Source organism: Dama dama, chromosome 30, assembly GCF_033118175.1.
Source record: "Dama dama isolate Ldn47 chromosome 30, ASM3311817v1, whole genome shotgun sequence".
Lineage (NCBI taxonomy): Eukaryota > Metazoa > Chordata > Mammalia > Artiodactyla > Cervidae > Dama > Dama dama.
In genome coordinates, this window is record NC_083710.1 from 29,633,065 (window position 1) to 29,649,653 (window position 16,589).

At 36.4% G+C, this 16,589-nt stretch overlaps 1 protein-coding gene and 1 pseudogene across 1 annotated transcript in view; both read right to left on the reverse strand.

The window, feature by feature from the left end:
• Positions 1–16,589, reverse strand: part of NBEA (neurobeachin) — a 649,896-nt gene that overhangs the window by 309,927 nt on the left and 323,380 nt on the right. Inside the window, exon 36 of the mRNA XM_061133617.1 lies at positions 3,005–3,113. Within this exon, the coding sequence (XP_060989600.1) occupies positions 3,005–3,113 (109 nt within the window). The remainder of the gene's footprint in view (positions 1–3,004; positions 3,114–16,589) is intronic.
• Positions 4,748–5,461, reverse strand: LOC133049667 (charged multivesicular body protein 3-like; annotated as a pseudogene).

Consider the following 16,589-nt stretch of genomic DNA (forward strand, 5'->3'; position numbering starts at 1 on the left):
AGATGAGTGCAACTGAGTGATAGTTTGAGCATTCTTTGGCCTTGCCTTTCTTTGGGATTGGAATGAAATATCTTACTTAAAAATGTTATGTTCTTGATAATTATATATAAATCAAAACCATGCCATTTAATAGTGTTCCATCTCATAAATGGCAATGTGGTATAGAAGATAGTTTAAGAATTTAGACTTGCATTCAATTTCACAGTTTACGTAAATTTTTTTTTCTCTGTATTCAGTTTTATATTCATAAAATAAAGGGCTAAAACAAGATTTTCTCTACAGAGTATCTTAGCTCTCGAATTTAATGTATTCAAAGTCTCTTTGAATGATAACTACTCTCTTAATCTTCTCTACCTAATAATCAGTTGTCTGGTCAGCTATCTGTATTCAAGTTCATTGGTATTAGAAACATAGGCAATCTTGTGTATCAAAAAGGTTCAATACAAACATGAACATGAAGATGAAACATCTCCTTAATCATAAGTCTTTTTTGTATAATGATTTATGTATAGGGTAGAGTGACTGCAAAATTTAAAATTATCAAGTATTAATATGAGTCATATAATTATAAAAAAGTTTCATACATCTAAAATATATACATAATGAGTTCACATTCATTATTACAAAGTAAAAATCCTTCATGGAAGGTATCTGAGCATAATCCTTTCAACTATCTCCTGATTCAGACTACCACCACAAGTCACCTCTTCCAGAGAAATAATCCTTCAGTAACCTAAGAAGGATTAATTCATTTTCCAATTTATCTTTTTGTACAGGGAATCACCAATTAGTACAATGATCTGCCTCCATAATGAGGTTAATATTTCATTAGCTCATTGGAGAGTAAAATTAAATTTTCATTTTTCTTCCTTAACAATTACAGTGGTTAGCCAAAAAACCTTAACTATTAAGTACCCATGTCAAATTAAATATACTTTTTCTCTTAATTACAGGCTTATATGGGGGATACAGAAATCCCTCAAAAAGTCCTAGTATAAAATGTTATGGCTTTTATAAAATCTCTTACAATTTAAAATTTAAAAGTGGAAAATGTTTGGTAAACCACACATGCACACAGATACACACACATCAATGCATTTTATTAATATAGCTTTAACCTAAAAGGAACAAATAGAAAATTTGGGTTAAAAAAAACAATGCACGTTCATTAAGTAACAATGATAATACTCTCAAAATTTTGTTTACATCAGTATTTTATTTTATGTGCACACAATCTAAAAACACTGAGTTGTTCACATTCCCTTCACAGCATCTATACCTCCTTTAGCTGTGTGTCCTCAATCAGAGAGATCTCATTGCCAAGATGGTGAAAATGGTATTAAGGGTGTGTGAAAACAATCTTACTCTTTAAATGTATAAAGCACGCATACACAGTACATAAACAAATAAATAGCATATTGGTGATAATTATAATCAATCACGGTAGGGGCTGATTAGGGTGACACCTATTTAAAAATTTGCCTTAGAGGGGGCAATAATGTAAAAAGGTTGAGAAACACCACCCTTAGCTTAATATCACCTTAGTTAAATATATGTTAGAGCTTGTAATTAAAATCTGGTGGCTTGAAAATGTATCTTAAATGCTTTCACATGTCAAATATTGATCTGCTTATATCCCCACAAAATAACTTGCTTTTCTTAGTAGAAATATGATCAACTCAAAACTGATTCTGCAGAGAATTCAGTTAACATTCTAAATCTTATTACTAACAGAGGTCGAAAGTCAATTGAATATTGCTATTTTGTCGAGAGTTCTGACATATCTTATACCTAAACATATTATTCAAAGCAGATAATTCAATCTTTTCTCATCATCCAGATTACAGTATGATACCTGATTTATAAAGATTCGATGTTATTTATGGTTGGAAAGATATAAAACTTCATTCTGACAAACACTTAACTGTTGATGTAATTTTATCAGAATTTATATATTTTTTTTCAAATAAGGCTGCTACAATCCCATATGACAGGTGTGTGCTGTCTCATTTGACAAATGAAGTGGATATTATGGTTAGTATAATGAAACAGTTATTTATGTCTTATTCTTTTCAGCGAGGTAGATCAGAGATCTCTAGACCTAGGACATCAACCTGCATGACTAAGAGAGCTGCCTTACTGAGGTAAAAACCTCAAAACTGGAAACATGGGTTCTGGCTTCCAGTTGCACCACGCTTCTTCATATGTTGTATCAGGAGCATAAATCAGTGGGCTTATTATTATTTTCAAGGCCAACCTAAGTCAAACAGCAGGTCACCTAAATATTTCTGAAAATAAGTTTATTGAATCAGGGCAATATGTCAAATAATTATTGACATGCTAGATATATAAGAATAATATTTATTTTAAAAACTATTAGTTTGTACAATATACTACTTGAATACCTTAAATTTTTAAATATAAAATAGAGATGATAATTTGTTCTTTATGCAAATGATAATTTGTGCTTATGAAGATTTTAAACTATTATGTTTCCATATATACATACAGATCTACATATACATCATATATGATAGGATTGCTTCATTTGTTAATAAAGTATAAATTATAACAATAAAATATGAACTAAAATGATCTTTGCCCACTCTAAATAAAGATGAATACATTATTTAATAATAAATTACTGAAGAGTAAAACTTTCTTCACATAACCACTATTACACCCATATCTAATGGTGTGTAAACTATGCTTAAAAATTACTAAAGGAATTGCACTGCAAAACTGTATGTGCCTTTAAGAATAAGTTAGAACAACCTCAGTCTATCAAGTGGTTAGGCATAATGCTAGAGTGGTCTTTTCATATTGCAAATGAGGTAATAAGAAACAAGTGCCCTGTCTGACATTTACTAAAGCTTTAAAAACAACCAAAATGCCTTCAGTGAAATTTTCATCTTGAAAAAAAAAAAAACTTATGTAAGGTTACCATTGGTGACAACTGACTTGTAACAGAAAAGCAGAATTTAATTCACTCCCCAAACCTTACCTCAAACTCTGCATGTTTATGTACATCCTCAGCTCTCTGTCTGTTCAAAATAAACTCAGCTTCATTTGCAACACGAACTATATGGTCCTTCATAGCATGGCATAGCAATCTGAAAAGAAAAATACCTTTGGAATTAATATTAATAACTTTGTGCAACTCAACTTTTTTCAGTAATCAAATTTCAGTATTGTAAATATTAACTATGCATAAATTTTAGATAAGTCTAAATCATACAATTACAAAATATGCTATTAAACTGTTACAACAATGCCTCTTAAATATAGTGTGTCTTGTGAATAAAAGATTCAGTTAATTTAATAAAGTCATTAAAAGCAAGAAAAACAAGGATTTTGGACACTTTTAAAATGATTAAAACAATAGAATTCAGTGTCATGAAAGTAAATTTTCACAGAAAACCTGGATGATCATATGTGAGGAAATCTATAGACTGGATTCTTACTTTAATTAATATATACACTAGGACTGAATTACATCTAAAATTCACTTACATGCTCAGATCCTTAATTCTAAGATGGAACCTTCCTGAAATAAGTTCCAAGGAGCAGTGAATTCAAGATAGTTTCTCACTAGAAATCTTACAAAAATCTATGTCTGTTCTGACATAAACTTTGTTATCCCATGGTGAGATCTGGGTTAAATTGACTGTCACTCTAGGAACAGCAGGAACTTCCTGGCCATATGACAGAGGCCTAGCTTAAGACGGACACAGGCACATTCCAATGGGAATATTGTCTAGTTTTCAGCATGGACGTTAACAACCAAAGTTACTCAAAGAACACAAGAGTAAGGGGAAATCTACTAGAATGCACAATACTTGGGGGAAAATGGCTCAAACACTTCTGTAAATAATGTTGGAGGGCAAACAATCATACAGATAGCCTTAAATTTAATCACTGAGGAAGCTGGGAAAATAAAAGAAATCAAAGACTAAACTTCCTAACTGTCAACTTTTGATGACCTCATTGGTCTATATTTTATAGATAATCTTCTAAAGAGAAGAGGTTGGAGTCTTCGTTCAATGGCTTTATCTAGGGCATGAAGGCTGAAGAAAGCCAGGAAGAAATCTAATATGTGCAAATTAGTGCAGATTACAACATTTAAATAGATTAACAGAAGACAGCAGGAAGGGAGAGACTCAGGGTCTGGCTGGTTAATAGGTATTATACCATTCTTAGGAACAAAACAGTGGATGACCAAAGCCAAGAGGCATGGCAGCAGAGGAGGGGATGGGATAGGAGAGATTCCTGCCCCAGATACACCAGAGAAATTGTATCAGTTGTCTGAAAGTCTCTCCTCCCAGTTCTTCACTGAGGAGTTACATATCAACTAATGTGTGATGTGTTTGTGTGTGTATTTTTTTAAAGCAGAAATTTATTATGATCCATTTATATAGTGTTTTATAGACCAAACATATACACACACACACACACACACACACACACACACACAGAATCCTCAACATTCAGGCAATCAACACTATTCTCAGAAGTGCATCGTAAAAAGACAGACTTCTTTGCCTTCATCCCCTAAAAAGACACTTCTGTTTATACTCCTAAAAATGATGAATTTATTACACTACCTCTCAAGAACAATCCCACTGAATCCCAAAGCCTCTGCGGAGGGTGAAGAGAGATTAGCAGAGAACCTTCTCCAAAACACAGTGCCACACCCAGATGGGTAGTGCAAGAGACACAGAAATGGCTTCAAGGAGCGTGTGCCCAATCATGGGGCTGTGAGGTGAGCCTGGGGGCTCTGCTGGGCCATCCCAGCTGCGGAGTTGGCTAGACAATACTGAATGGCTTCCACGGCTTCTTATTCCTCCTCATCTTCTCATGCAGCCACGGCTCCTGGAGGTTTAGGCTCCGGGAGGGCGTCTGTCACCTTACTAGGTGCTTTGCCTAAGGCCCCTATGGTGATGTCAAACAGAATTCTGTCAATTTCTATTGCTGCTGCTTCTTGCATTTCTTCTTGATGGCCCGCACTTTCAAAAGTGTCCTCTAACATCTTTTCTATGATCCCAGCCTTCATCATCTCTTTGGACAGCTCCCGCATGATGGCCTGGATTTCCAAGATCTTCACAAGATGCTGCATGGCCTTCATCACCTCTGTGCTCTTCTGCAAGAGAACCAGCCACTCACACAACTGCCAGGTGGTTCTTCATCCCCATGAGCACAGAGTTCATGTGCACTTTGGATGTACAGAGCTTGTTCATGGCTTTCCTTGACCTGAATCATCTCCTTGGCCAGAACCACGCAGACATCCTTCTGACCCTTTTTGGCAGCATCATTCATAGACTGTTTCATTTTTTCTTCTTCTCTATGGATATCTCATATCTGCCTGTCAACAACTCTCATTTCTTTTTTTTTTTATCTTCAGTGACCATTCATTGACCAGCTCTTTGGGTGGCTTCTTCTGGGTTTTTCCAAATAGCCCCATGGCGAACTGAACTGAACTTGCACTTCCCAGCTTTCCATTCCCTGTGCCCAAGCAGGTCACAGGCAGCTGCCTGAGTGGGGCCATTGAGAGGCATGTGTGATGTTTTATTTCCATGCCTCTACTTACCTGACTCTTTTAAAGGGGAATTAAAAATCCCTAAATCTAAGATTCTTTTAGAATCTTCAATTCAATCTCACTTCAGGAAGTCACTCTATTGGCCATAATCAGCTTCACATATTAAATTTTTTTTTATTAGTTGGAGGCTAATTACTTTACAATATTGTAATGGGTTTTGTCATACATTGACATGAATCAGCCATGGATTTACATGTATTCCCCATCCTGATCCCCCCTCCCACTTCCCTCTCTACCCTCTCCCTCTGGGTCTTCCCAGAGCACCAGGCCCGAGCACTTGTCTCATGTTATCCGACCTGGGCTGGTGATCTGTTTCACCATAGATAATATACATGTTTCGATGCTGTTCTCTCGAAACATCCCACCCTCACCTTCTCCCAGAGTCCAAAAGTCTGTTCTGTACATCTGTGTCTCTTTTTCTGTTTTGCATATAGGGGTATCATTACCATCTTTCTAAATTCCATATACATGTGTTAGTATACTGTGATGGTCTTTATCTTTCTGGCTTACTTCACTCTGTATAATAGGCTCCAGTTTCATCCATCTCATTAGAACTGATTCAAATGTACTCTTTTTAATGGCTGAGTAATATTCCATGGTGTATATGTACCACAGCTTTCTTATCCATTCATCTGCTGATGGGCATTCAGGTTGCTTCCATGTCCTGGCTATTATAAACAGTGCTGCGATGAACATTGGGGTGCACGTGTCTCTTTCAGATCTGGTTTCCTCGGTGTGTATGCCCAGAAGTGGGATTGCTGGGTCATATGGCAGTTCTATTTCCAGTTTTTTAAGAAATCTCCACACTGTTCTCCATAGCAGCTGTACTAGTTTGCATTCCCACCAACAGTGTAAGAGGGTTCCCTTTTCTCCACACCCTCTCCAGCATTTATTGCTTGTAGACTTTTGGATAGCAGCCATCCTGACTGGCGTGTAATGGTACCTCATTGTGGTTTTGATTTGCATTTCTCTGAGGATGAGTGATGTGGAGCATCTTTTCATGTGTTTGTTAGCCATCTATATGTCTTCTTTGGAGAAATGTCTGTTTAGTTCTTTGGCCCATTTTTTGATTGGGTCATTTCTTTTTCTGGAATTGAGCTGCAGGAGTTGCTTGTATATTTTTGAGATTAGTCCTTTGTCTGTTGCTTCATTTGCTATTATTTTCTCCCAATTCGGAGGGCTGTCTTTTAAATCCATGAACCTATGGACACCATATCTTCGACAAAGGAGGCAAGGATATACAATGGAAAAAAGACAACCTCTTTAACAAGTGGTGCTGGGAAAACTGGTCAACCACTTGTAAAAGAATGAAACTAGAACACTTTCTAACACCATACACAAAAATAAACTCAAAATGGATTAAAGATCTAAATGTAAGACCAGAAACTGTAAAACTCCTAGAGGAGAACATAGGCAAAACCCTCTCCGACATAAATCACAGCAGGATCCTCTATGACCCACCTCCCAGAATATTGGAAATAAAAGCAAAACTAAACAAATGGGACCTAATGAAACTTAAAAGCTTTTGCACAACAAAGGAAACCACGTATTAAATTTTTAAGCTTAAACAATCTACTCTGTGCCACAGTCACGGATAAGAATCCTAACCTTTCTCTCTTCCCTTCACTTGTCTCTCCCTGGTTCCAGGAAAAAAAAAAAAAGACTTCCAACTTCCACTTCTGTGATCCCTCTGTTTTCTCTTAGTCCTTCATCCACTGCTCGATTTATTTCCTTTTTCACTAAGTTTGGATCCCATGATTCCACATTTTAAGCATCCTCTTGCAGCACCTTGACTCAATCCGTGATCTGTGCTACAGCTGCTTAGGAAATACGTAAGGCTAGGTAAAGATGGGGGTACCCTTTCTCAGTCCTACATCTGGGCCTCTGAGGAAACTTCAGTTGACTTTTCTAAGCTGATTTTGTTACGGCTGTATTCCTCATCATGCGTGGTTATTGAAGTCTCTGCTTTTATTATGTTAGTGGAAGTTAATGATTAGAAAAGAATTCTTTAAATGCCTGAATCCCCAAAAATCTCCCAGACTTTCTCAAGGAGCTGCGTGTATGTGTTGACAGCCCTTCAACACTCAGCCAGGCAGCTTTCAATCCTACCTTTGAGTTTACTTCCTGCTGCCACAGAATCTCAGCATCCACAGGTGAGAGTTTGAAACCTTCTCATCTTTCCAGAAGATGAAAACTAAGCATGTACAGGGCCCTTTAGAATTTCAGAAATATGTCGGAGCTTTTCAAAGTGTTGTGTACATTCACTCCCCTGCTGTTCCTCCCAAGCTTTTCGGCTGTCTACCATTGGCCTCAACTGTTCTCTATCACCTCAGGCAATGGCAACCTACGATACCAGCGATAAATGCCTTCAACAAATGCCCTCAGTAAAGCAGCTTTCTTTTCATACTAGGCCAGTTCCAACTTAGGGAAAATGAATCTTTAAAATCTATTCTTCCAGGGAGTCACTAGACAGATCAAAAGTAAGTAATTAAAATTCTTTGCTAATGATGTTTATTACCTCTGGCACAGTGGCTTATAATGTGTGCTTTTTAAATTGTTTCCTTTGAACTGGGAAGCAAAGGTTGGCACTGGAGTTAAGTTAAAATGTCACAAAACTACTGCACCATCACACCCCCTAATAGTTTTTGAAAATATTTTTGCTGTATATACAATTATTGAGACTTTTTTCTTCAAACATTGAAAGTTTTTCTTTTAGCTTTCTTCTAGCTTTCTTTGTTGCTGTCATTCTAATTTTCCCTTTCTGTAAATGATCAGCTCCTTCTTTCTGGGTGCTTTGACCTCTTTATTTTTGGCTTTGCCCAGCTTCAGTACCACTTGTCTAGCCTGGGTTTCTTTTTATTTATCCTACTTGAGGTATACTGTGATTTTCATATTACTATATTTTTATTTTCAATCAGCTTTTAAAAATTCACAAACATTATCTTTTATATATTTCATTTCACTTACTCTGTATTTATTTTCCTTTTTCAATTCTGATGATTTGCAAATTAAACTTTCTTATTCTACCTCCACACCTCTTAATATCACTTTCATTTTTCATTTCTTTCTCTTTCTGCATTTTGGGTAAAAATCTCAAAATCTATTTTTCAAGTCAGTATAATTCCCTTCATCTTTGTATAATCTGATAAATCATTCATACACAGAGTTTTTCCAAATTGTATTCTTAAAATCTATGAAACTGTTAGTCACTCAGTAATGTCTGACTCTTTGTGATCCCATGGACTGTAGCCTGTCAGGCTCCTCTGTCCATGGGATTCTTCATGCAAAAATAGTGGAGTAGGTTGCCATTTTCCCTTCTCTAGCAGACCTTCCTGACCCAGGGATCAAACCCGGGTCTCCTACAGTGCAGGCAGACTCTTTACTGTCTGAGCCACCAGGAAAACCTTAAAATATATATATATATATACACACACACACACACACACACACACACACACATCTCCCAAGGACTATCAAGATTAGAATTATGAAATACAGGAAATAAAATAGTACAAAACCGAATGAATAAAAAAAAAAACCATAGGAAGCTTTGAAAAATTGAGAGGTGATAGAATTTAAGGCTTTTCTGAGCAACCAGGAAAGCCATATTCATCCTACCTAGGGGTAGGATGTGAATGTTTTCTATAGCAGAAGATAACCCTCAGTGACCATTCAGCTTTATTCACTCTTCAACCTGTTGAAATCTGACTTTAAGATCATCCTACATTAATCACTAGTCTTGTCAATTTTATTTATTTTTAATCTGCTTCTTTATTACTTAAACATTGTTTTAATTCAAGCCTAATTATCTGTCATCCAATTACAACAGCTGCCCAATTTCTCTGACTCTCTCAAGTCTTCAGTCCCTCTGTTGCATTTTTTGCTCTGCCACTAGTGTTATTTACATTTCTTGGCTACTTTTATTGACAAGATAATAGTTAAACATTATATACAGACATTGGTCTACTTTTCTAACTTTATCTACCGCCTTTTCAGTATATGCTTTCTGTGTTTCAGAGAACATAGTTCTTTTAATGATTCGTGCTACTTCAGGATTTCTGTATGTGCCACTTCTTTGTGGAACTCTTACCACTCACTCCTCTCAATACAACTAAGAGACCTTCTCCCAATTTCTCAGATGTTCTGGGAATTACATTTATCACACTGTCTTATGGACTTTTCCCCCTCTTTTTTCCTTATAACAAGTCTCTCTTAGACTGTGAAGTTCATTAAATGTATCCAACATGATTTGCACGGTAGCTGTTGAGAAACATGGACTCACCAATAACACATGCGTAAATGGAAAAAAAGACTGAATGAATTTCTGAGGTTATGTAGGAAGGAGGGGAAAAGAAGAAATAGAATTTTAACGATAAGTTAGTTTAACACTATAAAATTCTATGATATATTTAGCACACAGAAAACAGGTTAAATAAAAATATCATATAACTTGGTAATTATGGGACATTTTCTTCCTCACAGTATCTGTACAACATAGGAAGTAAATGAACTGGTCTTCATCTTCTACTCTAAGTTTATTTTTCAAAGGGACTAGAAAAAGAAAACAATTTGTTGAATCCCATTCATTCTTCTTCTAGAATGGAGCTGTCATAGATACAGGAAAGCAATCAGGGAACAAAACAAAGCATTCTCTTCCAAATGAACACATATCATTATGGCAAGTTCTGTTTTACTAAGAAGTCTCTAAATCTATGCAATTTGTTATAATTTAAATTGTTTTTCATTGATCAAAAGCCCTGAGATCCTGAATTTCAAATATAAATAGTTTCTGTTGTTTAATTGAAAGAAAAAAATGTCAACAGAAAAGGCAATATTACAGGTTAGACAAATAAATCTTTCATCCTCTCTAGATGAATGGGAGGACAGAAGGAAGAACTAATTTATATTTAAATTCTGCTTTTTATTAATGTTATAAATTTGGACAAATAATTTTCCATGTGTCTAAGTTTTAGTTTTCTGATTAGAAAATGGGTGTGTACTGTCTCACATATCCTAAAAACTAAAAGATATAGTGCATGCTCAAGCTGTAAGATTAGATTTTTAGATCCTGATTTATTCAAGAAGACAGGTCCTTATCAGAAGCGAAGTGGCTACACAGTGTAGGAGCAGATGTAATACCTCAGTGTTAATTTCTCTGGCCCCAGAATTTAAAAAGAAAGCAAAATGTCTGGTGACACTGCAAGGAAAAGTTTGACTGAATCGGAAAAGTTCAATTTCTTCCTGTGATTTTTTAAAGACTATTAAAAAAATCTGGAAAAAAAATACGATTTTCATTTTTCAACTTAAACAATATAAAGTTCAAAGGAGATTATAATTTTTAAAATAAAATTATGTCCACATTTACTTTATTGGATAATAAAAAAGATAAAGGTATTTTCTACTGTTTTGAATCTTATTTTCACAAAAAAAGCTATAGTTGATTTTTTTTCTTCTTTTTTTAATCCTACATAGTGTGCCTATATCTGTTTAGGCCCTAAAAGAAGTCTTCCCCAATCATTACTGTCTACTGGAATAGGTCCTTCTTCTACAGTCAATGCAGTTTTTATACCATTATTTTTGCACGACTTATTTTTAATGCCTGTGACATTTTGAACTGTTTAATATTTTGTGCATGTAAACTCTAACTTCTCAATTACAAATTACTTTCAGATGAAGACCAGATGTAAAATGTATTTATATCACTGTTAAAACTATTTAACAAGTATTTTTTTATAAGCATTTATTCAGTTTTTCCCCTGTATGTACGGTAATTATATAGACATTAAGAATGTCAGAAATACCTGTACAGCTATTACACTATTTTTGGTAATTAGAAAATACTAATCCTTTTAGCTTGGGACTGTGGCTCTTTATAATAGTCATGCTATAAAGTAAGTACTCTGTTTTTCCACACATTGTTCTGTAGAGAGCAACTGAGGGATATAAATCATCTGTGTTCTCACTTTATGAACATGAGAACTAATCAGCTATAATCAATGCATTGAAGCCATTACCCAGGCACCTTGGGGAGAGTGCCTAGACTAAATTAAAGGCCATGACTATGTGCATGTTAAATAAAAAATGGAAGAAATAAATAAATAAATAAAAAGAAATAAATAAATAAAAAAAGGAAGAAAATGTTCCATAATTACCAAGTTATATGATATTTTGATTTAACATGCACATGCTGAGTTCCTCAGTCGTGTCTGATTCTTTGCAACCCCATGGACTGTAGACCACAGGGCTCTTCTATCCATGGAACTATTCAGGCAAGAATACTGGAGTGGGCTGCCATTTCCTCTCCCAGGGGGTCTTCCTGACTCAGGGATCGAGCTCACGTCTCCTGCAACTCTCACACTGCTAGGCAGATTCTTTACCACTGAGTCAATTGGGAAATCATGCCATGACTGGTTTTTTGAATCTCAGCTGGCATTTGCTTGCAGTAAGTAAGAACAATAACAACAACAACAAAATTATGTCTCCAGGAAATAAGGAACAGGAAGAAATATGGCACTGAAATGACTCTACCAAAATTAGGGCACCTTTCCCTTTTTACTTTTTTAAATATAAGAAACTATTTGTGTCTTATGAAATAAACTACTTAACTCTCACCAACGCTAAAATAATGGTGCCTAGAAGGAAAGTCCATTTGAAGTTGTTCTCAGAGGGACTAAAAAAAAACCTAAATATATATATACATATATATGCATATATTTTTTAAACATGGTTCAAAATTTAATTCAGATAAAATTTATGATTACTAATCTTGAAATAATTTCCTTTTTGCTTGAAATTTAGCCATTATTAAATGGGAGCTGTTTATCTTAGTTTTCAGTAAATGTATTATTCATCATCAGTGTCTAAACTTAAGTCTATAAATTAGCAATACTGTTTAAGATATATACATTTTGTAAAAGCACAGTTTTTTTTACCTCATTTGTTTATGAACCTCAGTATGTTTAATAATTTACTAACATGTAAAATGAATAACTGAGTAGTAAGAAAAAAATATAAATAAGGTATTACATGAAAAAATATAGAAGGAACTTTGTTTTTCAGGCAGTTCTATAGTTTCTTGTTCAAAATCAGAATCTCAACTCTAAGAAAAAAGTTTCTTGTAGAGTCAGAAGGTGCTGGTTTTTAAAACATGTGCTTTGCTGTGCTTAGTCGCTCAGCTGTGTCCGACTCTTTGCGACCCCATGGACTACAGCCTGCCAGGCTCCTGTGTCCATGGGGATTCTCCAGGCAAGCATAATGGAGTGGGTTGCCATGCCCTCCTCTAGGGGATCTTCCCAACCCAGGGATCAAATGCAGGTCTCCTGCATTGCAGGCAGAGAAGCCCAAGAATACTGGAGTGGGTAGCCTATCTCTTCTCCAGAGGAACTTCCCCATCCAGCAATGGAACCGGGAGCTCCTGCACTGTAGGCAGACTCTTCACAGCTGAGCCACCTGGGAAGCCCCTTCTTAAAACATAGTTTTTGCCAAATCAAGGACACAAAACAAGCTCAAGCAAACTAAAGCTTATTGGTTCAATTATTAAGTAGCTTTTGTTAAATTAAAGAGGATATTCAAGTTTAGGTTATATAATCAGCAAACAATTATACTTGAATGCAATATGCTTCTCTTCTTCAAAATGTAAGAAATGCAAGGTGTGTATTTTTCCCTATTATAAAGAACAAGACAATAAATTGGAATCTCGTGAACCATAGGTCAAATTCAGTGCTAAACAAGAATACCTTCTGACTTGTCATGAATATTCATTAATTGCATCCTACACGTTTCCAAAAGAGTGATAAAGGTTTATTTTAGGCAAATGATTAATTTATTTCAAAAGATTACTCAAGTTTTATAATTTAAAAGTCTTTCTTATTTGCTTTATAGTTCAATTCATATTTTAATAATTTAAAATCCAATTATTATTGCCAAGATATTATAGGCAATTTTACATCCCATTAACCGTGCTTTGTTTTAATTATAAAGATCCTTTGTTAGATTCCTTTAAATGATCCAGTTTATAATTTCAGCCTGTCCTAGGGAGTATTTTAATTCAGCTGCACATTCATCAACTGTTTTTGTCCTGTTAATTGTAGACAACTGCACAATTGCTTTCTCCACCTATGATTGATGAATTTTATTCACGAGTGTATCTGTTAAGTAGGATAAACATTTATAACAATTTCCACTTAAAGATTTTTATCTTCATTCCCACAAGGACAAATTAAAGACTGATATTTAACAACCAAGAGAAAACATTTTGTGTATGTTTCATTTTACAGTATTAGCCAAATGTTAAGAAAAATGTTGCATTTCCATGCAAATGTGTTAAAAGTGTGTGCAAAGAATCTAATGTGTGCCTAGCATATAGTGGGCATCAACAAATATAGGCCAGATAAACAAAGCAATGTGCCTTTACTATAACTACATCCCAAATATTTAAATATGATATTTTTTTTATTTGGAACTCCCAGTTCAAATTTATGAAAGAGAAAAGTCTAAATTGAAAAGGAAAGGGCCAAAGTAAAGATAGGAGTCAGAAAAATATTATATGTCATAACAAAATATAATAAAAAACTTCCATTTTTAAAGTGCCTGTATTACTGTACTTGTAAAAAAAAAATCATATATTACTTCCAACTTTCAGAGAAACTAGGCAAGATGTAAAACAATGTCAGAGGGAGATTATATTACATGTCTAGTTTATCAATAGGAGAACTGGTATTTGAACCTTGTACAAAGAAAGTATTTTGAGATAATGCTACTGAATCGATAACTCAAGATGGTCAGGGGAGCCTCTCTGAGAGTGTGACATTGAAGCGGATTCTCAATGATGGGAGGAAATCAATCATGTGAAGATGTGGGAAAAGAAGACTCCCAGCAGAAACAGCAGTAAGAGTCTGACCCCAGGTTCTCCACTCCATACATGCTCCCTGAGCACATCTGCATCCTTATCCCCCATTGACCACATGCAAGCTGAGAACTCCTGAATCTAAATCTCCATATGAGCTCTCTCTTTGGGCTTCCCAAGTGGCTCAGTGGCAAAGAACTCACCTGCCAATGCAGGAGATGTGGGTTCGATCCCTGGGTCAGGAAGATCCCTTGGAGAATGAAATGTCAACCCACTCCAGTACTCTTGCCTGCGAAATCCAGGACAGAGGAGCCTGGTGGGCTATAGTCCATCGGGTCAGAGAAGCCAGACACAACTCAAGTGACTAAACGACAAGAGCTGTCTCTTCAAAGCCCGACACCCAAAATCTAAGACGTCAATCTAACATTTCTACTTGGAACTTTCACAAGTGCTATGAATTCAGAGCATGTGACTGCATGCTCAGTTGTGTCTGACTCTTTGCAACCTCATGGACTGTAGCCTGCTGGCTCCTCTCCTCATTTCAGGCAAGAATACTGGAGTGGGTTGACATTTCTTACTCCAGGAGATCTTCCTGACCCAGGGATCAAAGCTTTGTCCTGCATTGGCGGTGGTTGGTGGTTTAGATGCTAAGTTGTGTCCTACTCTTGTGACACCATGGACTGCAGACTGCCAGGCTCCTCTGTCCATGGGATTCTCCAGACAAGAATACTGGAGTGGGTTGTCATTTCCTTCTCCAGAGGATCTTCCCGACCCAGGGATCGAACTCAGGTCTCCTGCATTGCAGGCAGATTCTTTATCCACTTAGTTATGAGGGAAGCCCTAATGGATTTATTTACTTATTAATTTATTTTTACCATTAACACCACCAGGGAAGCTCTATGAACTCAGTGTAACCAAAAATAAAAACATCTCTTACTCAACCTACATCTCTCCTTCTGTACTGTTCTAAGTAAACTACACTTATTGTAAATTACCCAGCTCTTAAACAAGAAAGCAAAGTACCTATGATTCCTTCTGTCCTCTCTACTATCCAATCTATCAGCAGTTCTATAGATTTAATTTCTAAGTGTTCTGTTGTGTGTTGAGTCGCTCAGTCTGTCCAACCCTTTGTGACCCCGTGGACTGCAGTCCACCAGGTTTCTCTGTCCATGAGATGGATTCTCCAGGCAAGAATACTGGAGTGGGTTGCTAAGCCCTCCTCCAGGGGATCTTCCCAACCCAGGGATTAAAACCAGGTCTCCCCCATTGTAGGTGGATTCTCTATCACCTGAGCCACCAGCTACTTCAAACTTGTCCACTTCTTCTATCCTCATAGCCACTCTTAGTTGGTTTATGACACCATTCTCTTCAACGAGATTCTGAAATTTCAGACAGGTATCTCGCTTCCAGTCTCCAGCCCCAGAAACCCATTTGTCACTCTGCAGATTATGCCAAACTTCTTCCATTACACTCCTGCACCCTTAGCACTACTTACAAACCCCTTCATGGTACGACTTTTGTCATAAAGGGATGACCCTGGCCTCTCTGTGGCTGGCACACAATATGCGCTGTAACAGCTGTTTGCATGAGTGAGAAGAGCTCTCCAGCCACACGTCCTGCTGGCTCTCACCAACAGGTTTTTGCACTACACTATTCCCTCAGTCCAGAATTTTATTTCTACTCTTTTTTTCTTTCATCTAGCCATGTCCTAATCATTTCTCAGTTCTCAACTAACATGGTGCTCTGTTTACTGTACTATACCAACCAATGAGCACTCCGTCGTGTCTGACTTTTTGGGACCCCATGGGCCCTGCCAGGCTCCTCTGTCCATGGGATTCTCTAGGCAAGAATACTAGAGTGGGTTGCCATTCTTTTTTGACAATGGGGCCTCCTACTTTCACTCTTTTTACAGACTAATTTTAAGAGCAGTTTAAGGTTCACAGCAAACTTGAACAGAAGATACAGAGATATCCCAGATGTCCTCCCCAACTCATTGTCCTCTCCCTCATTATCACTAATCCCCATCAGAGTGGTTACATTTGTTACAAATTGTGAGCCTACATTAATTGACTGCATTATCACCCAAAGTCCACAGTTTACATGACTATTCATGCTTTGTGTTGTATATTACAAAGGTTTGGAAAAATG